The 9,884-nt window shown below is 47.9% G+C and overlaps 1 protein-coding gene across 1 annotated transcript in view; it reads right to left on the reverse strand.

Annotated features, from left to right (window-relative positions):
* The window catches only part of LOC143349039 (uncharacterized), a 75,117-nt gene extending 67,086 nt beyond the window's left edge, over window positions 1-8,031 (reverse strand). Inside the window, exon 1 of the mRNA XM_076779901.1 lies at window positions 6,584-8,031. Within this exon, the coding sequence (XP_076636016.1) occupies window positions 6,584-7,688 (1,105 nt within the window). The 5' untranslated portion in view covers window positions 7,689-8,031. The remainder of the gene's footprint in view (window positions 1-6,583) is intronic.
* Window positions 8,032-9,884: the final 1,853 nt, after the last annotated feature.

Below are 9,884 nucleotides of genomic sequence, written 5' to 3' on the forward strand. Positions count from 1 at the left end.
AAGTTATTCCTTGGCCCTGTAAAGTTAAAAAAACCCCATAAGAATGGTCTACTTTTCAAACAGCCATAACTCTTGCAATAGTGAATATATTTAAATGAAATTTTAGGGGGAACTAGGGTTCATGAATATCTATAAAAAAGTATTAAACAACTTTTCTATACAGCGCCAACCAAATTAATTAGAATGAAAAACGAATTTTTAAGAATAATCGACAGGGGATAGGTGCCTAAATTTTTCGACGGGGAAAAAAAATTTCAAATCGTTCTAAAAAAAATATTTTCGATTGCAAGGGTCGATTACAATCATTTTTGGTGAATAGACATACCCCCGAAATCCTACGCATATTCAAGAAAAAAAATTCCTTACCGAAAATCTAATGTGAAGCCAGAAATGCTTCCCTGCAATTTCATGCGTGTCTTTAAAATGTCATAACTCCTGAACGGATTGAAGGATTTTAATATTTAAAAAAGCAAACTACGCGTATTTTGGTGGAGAATATGTATAAATCGCAAAAATATTCGAAAAGTTGGTTCTTGACCCCGCAAAAGGAGAAAAACTCCATAAAAATGATTCAGTTTTCAAATGTTCATAACTCCTACAATAGTGAATGTATTCCATTGAAATTTAGTCTAGAAGTAGAGCTCGTTGATAGCTACAAAAAAGTATTAGACAACATTCCCGTACAGCGCTAACCAAATTCATAAAAAATGGAAAACGAATTTCTAAGAAAAATCGATGGGGGTAGTCCCCTTTTTCGACGAAAATTAAAAAATTTCAAATCGTTCTGGAAAAATTATTTTTGGTTACAGAGGTCCATTACAATCATTTTTTATGAATAGACATACCCCCGAAATCCTATGCACTTTCGAGAAAAAAATTCGAGTAGATGGAAAAATTTTTCAACAAAATTAAAAAATTTCAAATCATACTAAAAAAATTATATTTAATTACGGGGGTCAATTACAAGAATTTTTGGTGAATAGACATACCCTAAAATCCTACCCACTTTCGAGAAAAAAAATCGAGTAGGTACTGAAATTTTTAGACGAAAGTAAAAAATTTCAAATCGTTCTGAAAAAATTATATTTAGTTGTAGGAGTCGATCACAACGTGTATTTTAGTAAAGAATATGTAGAAACTCCAAGAATATTCAAAAAGTTGTTCCTTAACACTGTGAAGTGAGAAAAATCCCATAAAAGAGGTCCAATTTTCAAACGACCATAACTCCTACAGTAGTCGATGGATTTCATTGAAATTTAGTTTGGAAGTAGAGTTCATCAATATCTACAAAAAAGCATTAGACAACATTTCTGTACAGCGGTCACCAAATTTATTAAAAATGGAAAACGAATTTCTAAGAAAAATCGACAGGTCCCCTTTTTCGGCGAAATTGAAAAGTTTCAAATCGTTCTGAAAAAATTATTTTCGGTTGCAGGGGTTAACTACAATCATTTTTGGTGAACAGACATACCCTCGAAATCTTGCGCATTTTCAAGAAAAAAATTCAGTACGGGCGAAACTTCAAACGTTAATAACTTTTTAACAGAGCCTCCATCAAGAAATTGGTATTCTCGATTTTCGTCTCATTTTGACCTCCAGAATCTCCCATTAAAATTTCATTCAGGGGTGGCCTAACATCCTGTACATGGGAGTTCGAGACTAAACTAATAACTCTTAAACTATTCAATTTTCGACCCAAAGCCTCCAATACTTTTTTCAAAAGGATACAAAGATGCATCGATTTATGAAAAAAAAACAAACAATACAATTTCACTAAAAAAATCAAGGTGATCTTAATTTTGTATCGAGTAAAAAAATTGTTATGAGAAAAATCAACATCGTTTACGAAAGGGATTTTGCGTTTCGCTGTTAATCGAACGAGAAAGAGATAGTTTTGTCACGTAGCCGTGCATAGCAGTGGAGACTTAGCTTGACGTCGGAGTATCTATTCGGCCGGATGTCGATACCGCGACAGGATCGAGTACGACAGAACGACAGATTCTATTCGGGACGCGTAAACGGTCGAGTAATTCTTGCGGGAAACAAGTGCTACCTATAGCCCTAAAGCTCCTCTTCGAGGCAGGTTGAGGTGGGCTGCGACGAGGGCACATATCATCAAGAATCTAACGATTGGGTTCCGCCGTAAATCGATACCTGCCTCGATTCTCGTACAAGGCAGGCGTCCGAGAACGAAAGAGAACGCGAAACCGAGAGGGAGCGCGACAAAGACGCGTCCACGTCGCGGTAAGAGGAGGACGCACGGGAGGGAGAACAGGAAGAAAACGAACAAGAGATAAGAATGCCGCGTAAGTATAGATAGCATAATAATCAGAAGTAAATTGCGGATACGTGAGGCTACCGTGTTGTAGAGGGCCCCGGGGCCTTACTGGCTGCGTCCGTCTGTCTGTTCCGTCGGTTCTTCTGTTATTCCGCAAATGTGCACGGTCCTCTACACGCACGGACGTTTACCTACACACGTACACGCGCATAATATATCGGTGATAGTAAATATAATATCGGCGAGAGGGAAACACCGTAGCAGGACACGGAGGTACGTATGATCGGGAATACCTAACCTACCGGTAATCTAATTTGAATCCCAGAGGCCCCGGCTCGCCGGTAATGGAACACGTATCGAATAATATCGCGAACGATTCGATTCGATATCATTTGTAATTCCGGGGCCCCCGAGACCGCAACACTCGGGTCCGAAGGAGATGGCCGCCTTGTCGGCTCGATCCGTCGTGTGAACAACGCGTTTTATGCGTATTCCGGGTGGCTCGAGATAGCACAACGAATCACACCGTCGCGATCATGCTGCAAAAACTGGTCCACGGTGGAGCCGGTAGATTGGCAAGGTCGCCGGATAATAGACTCCCTGGAAGGCTCGAGTCTTCCTAGCTACAGTGCAATTTTCTTTTCGAACGGAGACAAATAAGCGCAGAAAGGGTTTTCGGTAACGCGTCTCTTAAACCGTTGCCTCTTTCCTTAATGTTAACCCTTTTGAAGAACGTATCATAAATTGCGTAAAGCGAACGTGCACCGGGTTTTATGCCGCGCGGCCCCGGGGCAACGTGTTCCCTTTCTCCACGCTCGTTCGTACTCCGACGAGAGGGCAACCCTCGAGGACTATTAAAACGCAGAAATTTTGGCCCAGGTAGAAGATCACAAAGTTGTGCGGGGCCAGCAGTCCGCGCCGCGATTCCCATCGCCGCTGATGTCTATTTTAACCGAGGCCCGAACGCCCTAACAAGTCGATGGCCGTTTTCCACGGGTCTATCGCCATCCACTTCCGTTTCAACCGATACCGACCTCTTCCGTTCGATTTCGAAACGCGACGAGGACGTTCCTTTGTCGAGTCGGTTCGCATATTGGCCGCCGTCGCCGCGGTCGGAAGTCCTGGTTCGCGTTTTCTGTATCACGCTATATGCAAATGAGACATATGCTCTCGCCGCGCCACATAATAAATTACTCGTGTAGGAATCGTTCGCGTATAGGTGGGCCCAAAATTACGTACTGGTCCTGCCACGAACACACACGCGGCCAGCGAGCACGTATGTACGTGGTCAATGGTCGAACGACGCGCAACGACCATCCGCGTCGGGCCCGTCTTGCCCCCCCCCTGCCCCCTCCATCGAACAATCTAATGGCAAACTGTCCTTTCGTCGGGGACCAGCGTTTTCGAAAAGTCGATTCATCGATCAACTGCGCTTCTTTCCTTTTTTTCTTACGTACTCTTGTCCGAAATTGGGCCTAAACACGTTACGATCTTTCGTACGAGAAATTGCAAGATTTTTGGTTAACACGGCTATTCGAGCAGAATACGGTGACTGGTTTTTTCCCTTTATTCGGTTTATCTTACGACGTTGCACACGTAGGTCGTATAGAAACACGGCACGACAGTTATTATGACTTCTTGTGTTATTTCGCGTACAATAAATCGCCTCCTCGTTCCCTGTTATTACAGTGCCACCGAGACGACAAACAGAATATAGAAATCCCTCGCGTCTCCCTTAACGTCCTTGTTATTACGTTACTTTAACGCTAGATCTGCCAAAGGGATAAATATGACTTGTTCTAACATTTGCATTTTAATTTATCGAAGCTTCTATCGTTCTGTAAAAATTGTGAGAAGAAGAAGTGAGATTCTTATGCTAGTTTTATATTTTCCATCATCGAAACGCTATTGACTCGATATGCTATTGTTTACGACTCTCTAGGATAGAAGAATGGACGGTAATATACCAACAGTGGCTCGAAATCTGCTTTACGCCGCTCTCGGAGGAATTCGATGTTTACATATAGGCAGACAGGGGTGGAGGGTTGAAGAAGCAGGCGCAACAACGACGGACGGGGCTGTAAAACAATTTGCCGTACCCCTGGTAAACAATGGACGATCACGAGGATGGTCCTTCGAAAGGACCCTCGGGCGCTACGAGCTTCTCCCCGAACCCTCCGCAATTCTCGTTTCATAAACCCTTAATTTTACGATGATTATTGCCCCGGCCTCTGTGCGTCTCTTTTTCGGCGATTTTAATCCCGCCAACGATGCCAAACTGAATTTTGCGGCCTAACGCTCGCCGCGTTACGGCCCTGAGTTACGGAAAACTGAGTTTTACGACGACTCGACCAGAGACGAAGGCTCGGGAAAAGGAGCCCTCCGTTTGTGTGGTCCCTGGCGCATCCACTCGGGTTTTTACTGCTCGAGTAATTGGATTAAAGAACCAGAAGAGAGATTGCCGACACGGCCTCACTGTTTGCGCCTCGATTTTCAACGAATATCATCGGTAAATCCGATTTTTTAGTTACCCCGTGACCCCGGACGTTCCCTTCTTTTATCGCGAACGTCTCAATAAAAGATATCTATTAACGCGTATTCTCGTTTCACGACAAATGTGTGTTTCTCTAAGTAATCACAAGAAAAAGACATTTTTAGAATACACGTGTGGAAGGAATTCTATGTTATTAAAATCATCCTAGAGTAAAGTTTTAAGAAAAATGCCCAGTCGTTAACCGAAACAACGAAAAATTGTCAAAAATAACAGGAACACGGGGGAGAAATATCGATTGGACGCGTACAACACTGATTCACGTTTCATCGCTAACGATCCACGATGATGCATAAATCGTTCGCCGCGTTTCCATTGACCGGGAAACAAAATAAACGTCGATCGATATCCTCGTCAATGGCTAGCGCACGGACGTCGTGCGTCGGTGTGTATTCCATTAAGCTTCGAGCGTAATCGCGCACTTGTCCCTCGTGTACCATCAATCGTCACCGCAATCTCGCTGCAACCGCCGCGAAAGATTGATATTCCGTGTCTAGGATCGACGCACAGAGCAAACTCGACCCGGGAAGCGGATCGAGCCTGCTGGGTAACAAGAAAGATTCGGCAGAGCGTGCATTTGAATAAATAAAACGCTCCCAGGGATGAAAACGCTCTTTCCAAGAAATTCTGATTTATTTACTTCGCGGGGAAAAGACCCTCCTGGCACCCGCATAAAAGAGAAAAATACACGTCCCCCCGCGGACAAGAAAGAAATTACAACGTTCGATTCATGTGTACGCGATTGTAAAAACAACCTGTTTATTTAATCATCATCGAACGATACAATTTCCTAAATTTCAGGGGACGCAAAGTTCCACGAAGAAACAATTTTCACAGTTTCGAAGGTGCGCTTTCATCCTTGGAATTGTTTTTTTAAGTTTTTCAAACGTACCGACGAAAGTGTAGGGGCGAAAAAATGTCATCGTCGTTCAATTACGGTGCAGCCTCGTAACAGCCACTGCGAGCGGCGGCCCACTAATATTAGTAGCGTTCGTAGAAACGTGCTTCTGGAAACTGGTACTTGAAACGTGCACGACAATTTTGGAGCACACGTTGCTCGTCTCTTACGCGGCGTAGCGATCGAATTGCTCGAAGGTGGACGAATGGAATAAATATACAAACGAATGGAACGCGTAGAATAAACATCCCTCGATAGACTTTGAACGTTGATCGAACGTTGGTTCCGTGGAGGAAGAAGCGGAGTAAATGTACCTCAGTGAACCTTCCAGAGTTCATTTTTCACTTTCGAAACAAGGTAAGTACGAACTTATTACGCTTGCGTGCTGTTTCGCGTCGAGTGTCACAGATGGCTGACGAACAGATGAAGAGATCACGTCATGCGACCGCGGTACAATCAACGCAAACCGAAGCGTCCTTTGTGGGACCGAGAGGAATATCGGCGTCGAACAGGAAACATTATGTTACTATTAGTCCAAGACATATGTTTCTGTATTTTCGGGGCTATTTGGCATTGCTCGAACCGAATTTCCCGTGTTTCACAAACAGGTATACTCGGAAGACTCGCAAAAATCGGGTTACACCTAAATGGATCTAACTCGAACGAAGAAACTCATTGATACAAGATCGATCTAATATTGGTTCTAGGAACCTGTTCCAATCGTTTCACAACACATATCCTGACATAGCGCCAATATCCACGTTTCTAGCACGTAACGCATCGAGGAACATTCGAGGTTGCGTGTAATCACTGGACGCGTTAATTAAATGCGATCGTGTTCCTTTCGAGGACTCACCTTGGCTGTGCTCGCCGGCGTCGAACGTTTTGCTCGTCATCTGGAAGAGGGCGTCGAGGGGGCTTCCCTGGCCCGTCGTCCTCTTCCCGTGATGCCCGCCCTGGGAGCCGTGCTGTTGCGAGGTTTTCCTCTTGAATTGTTGCTGCTGCTGTTGCTGTTGCAACGCCGGATGGTGGAGAGCAGGATGGTGCAAGCCGTGATGCAGGCTGTGATGATGTGCCAGGGGATCCGGGCTACCGGAATCGGACACGGAGCTTCGCCCGGACGAGGAGGAGCTGCTGAGAGGAGGCTCGCTGATGGAGCCGGACATAGAGGCCAACGACATGCCCATCAGAGAGAGATCCCTCGCCGCGTTGGAATGGCTGTGATGATGATGCAGGTGGTGCTGATGATGCGGCTGCTGTTGCTGGTGAAGATGGTGACGGTGATGGTGGCTCAGACTAGACTCGACGGTGTCCCAAGGCCGTACGATTTTCGCCTTGGGTCTGTGCGACAGAATGTCCAGGATGCTGAAAGACTTGACCCCCCTTTCGTTGGCGTCCCTGTCCCTGTCGTCCTCGTCGTCCGAGTGTTGCACTTGCACCATCTTGAGACGTTTCAGCGGCTTGAAGTAATCGTCCGTGGCACCTGCAGCCGAGGCACCGTTGCTGCTGGTCCTGCTGTCCAACTCCTCGTCGTCCTCCTCGTCCTCCTCGTCGTCTCTCAAGGTTGTGACGGAATCTCCACCGCTGCTCTCGCGGGCGAGCAATCCTCTGCCGTTGGATAGTCTGTAATCGCCTGTTCTCGAGTAGCTGTCCTCGTCGTCGATCGTCGAGTCCCTCGGATAGCTCCTCCGCGGGCTCAGCCTCTCCGCGTACTCCTCCCTGGATCTGGACAGCCTCTCGTCGTCCTCGGTGCTCGGCGCAACCACCACCAGAGGCAAAGGGCTCGGACAGCCGACGGAAATCTCGTCCTCGTCGTCCTGAGCGTCGCTACGGCCGGGGGAGTTCCTGCATGGCGTCCGTCGGTGAACCGGCGAGCCCAGGCAGCCTGGCGTCGTCGCGCTCGAAGACACCGTCGTCGACGGCGACATCGTGTACGATTCCGTCATTTCCGTGGTGCACATTCCTCGAGGCCTCCCGGCGCCTCGGAGCCTGGATTATTTTCAAGTTCGAATCGGAGACGCGTCAACCGAGTTACAAGCTCTTTTTATTTTTCGTCACTGAGCACGGCCTCGAGCCGTCATCGAAACCGACAGTATTCCCCAGCGAATATGTCAGCAACGCCGCGCAGAGGAACGAACGAGTCATCCCGTTTCACCGACAACGTTCCAACACACTATCGCTCGACTTTTCGACGCAGTCAGTTTATACTTTCAACGGTGCACTGTCATTGTACTTCCCGCCGATCGTCCTCAGTCATCGTCTCGACGGTTTCCGTTACATCACAACCTCTCGAGCCTCCCACTGCGTTCTGCCCGCCGTTGCGTATTCTTCATCCTTGGGACTCTCGATGGGAACCGCGAAACTGATCATGACACTTCCAGCGAACGGGGGTCCGAGGTCCGTTTACGATTCACCGATTCACTCGCGTTCGAAGGCTCTGTTCGCGGTTCCGTTGCAACACTGACACACAAGCCGTCCGTGGAGCCCGATCGTCCCGAGGCCAGCTGGGATTCGCGCGAGCATGCGAAACGAGCGATCGGTACGCGGCCGAGAAACGTCAATACGTTGATGGCGAAACGAGCTACGGGAGTTCGAGGCTTGCTATCAGGCCAGTGCAAGCCAGTAACTCGAAATGGTACGGGGACGGGGATCTCGAGCCGGTGTTCCTGCAGGGGCAGGCGCTTCTCTCTCGACCGCCTCGTCGCGACCAGTGGGGGAGTCCACCGATCGTTCAAAAACCCCCACCATCGCTTACTCGAGGTTGCAACAACTCCCCTCGATGGGACGATCCTAACCAGGCTGGGTTAGGTGCATGGGCGGCCTCAGGGTTAGGTCTGCCTACGCGAACCCCCGGCAGAACTGAACCGTGGCCCCTACGACACGGCAAAATGACGCTGCCTCGATGGAATTTTTACGAGACGTACTTAACGTCCTGTGGCGCTGCCGCCTCGTAGGGGCCTCACCAGTGCCCGGCCTTCGTCCTTCCTTGCTCCGCCGCCTCCCGCGCGGCCAGTCTCCTCGCGAGCCTCTTCCCGTGCTCCCCAGATCCGGCCCCGAACGTGAGACCTGACCCTCCACGACGAAAACCTCGCCTAACGAGGCCCACCGTGATTTCATCCCACCCGGACCGACCATTTCTAAGTTCCGCTCCACCGGGACTTATCGGACATGGCAAAAACCGGACACTTCGACCCGACGATCGTCCTCCTCTTCTTCAGGGTAGTTTTACTTCGCGGAGGAGAGGAGAGTTTCCAAACCGAGGGGTTGTTCGACCGAGTTACGCTTTTATTTTTGGCGGCGTGGCTCGATCGGTGCATAGATTGCTCCCGATCCCTTGACACGCGTGGCATCGCGGCTACGATCGTTGTTTAATCGATAGCGTGTGCCAGCGAGGAGACGCCCATCGAGAAGGAGTTACGTCGCGTTCCAGTCAGACGCTCACGTCGCGAACGGCAAGTAGATTTCCAAGCTCGATCGGGCAGTCTTTTTGGTTTCAATTTTGCCGTCTGTTGGCATTTTCGATTACAACGGCCAGCAGCGAAATTGCCACCTTCGTCGATACTTCCAGCAGTTTGTTATTATTATTATCATCGCAATGTCTTTATTACAGTAACTACAAGGCAGTGTACATACTCCAACGGAAAGTACATGCATTAACTCGTGAACGCTGAGCGCGCCTAAAATGTAACATTAAATCTGGCAGAAATGACGGCGCGTTTAAGCGCGGAATTATTTGGGAATTTATTTGCAAAAAAGCTAATTGCGATAAACCTTTCGTACCGAGCGCGGGGACCGCGTTGGCTCGGTTCTTTTTGGTCCCCTCGAGCGCTCCCATCTTGTCCGATTGATCGCTCGCGACAAGCGGAAGTCACCCGCAGAGCTCGCGGCGAACATGTTTCCGGAATCGGTGGAAACGTCGTCCGTGTAGGACAATCGAAGAAAAATTACTGAATAACATCGTTTCGAGCGTCGCTCATCCGGAACGGATCTAGAAAGGTATCGCGAACTATTACATACAGATTATTATCCTCTCCCCCGGACCGATCCTGAGAATCGATTTAGCCATGTAATTGTAGCAATCTAGTCGACAACTAGCAGTCGATGTCTCGACACGACACGAAAAATATCCATCGGATTCGAGTCGTTAGAAATTGCTC

The sequence above is a fragment of the Colletes latitarsis genome, chromosome 12 (assembly GCF_051014445.1).
Source record: "Colletes latitarsis isolate SP2378_abdomen chromosome 12, iyColLati1, whole genome shotgun sequence".
In the NCBI taxonomy this organism is placed as follows: Eukaryota; Metazoa; Arthropoda; class Insecta; order Hymenoptera; family Colletidae; genus Colletes; species Colletes latitarsis.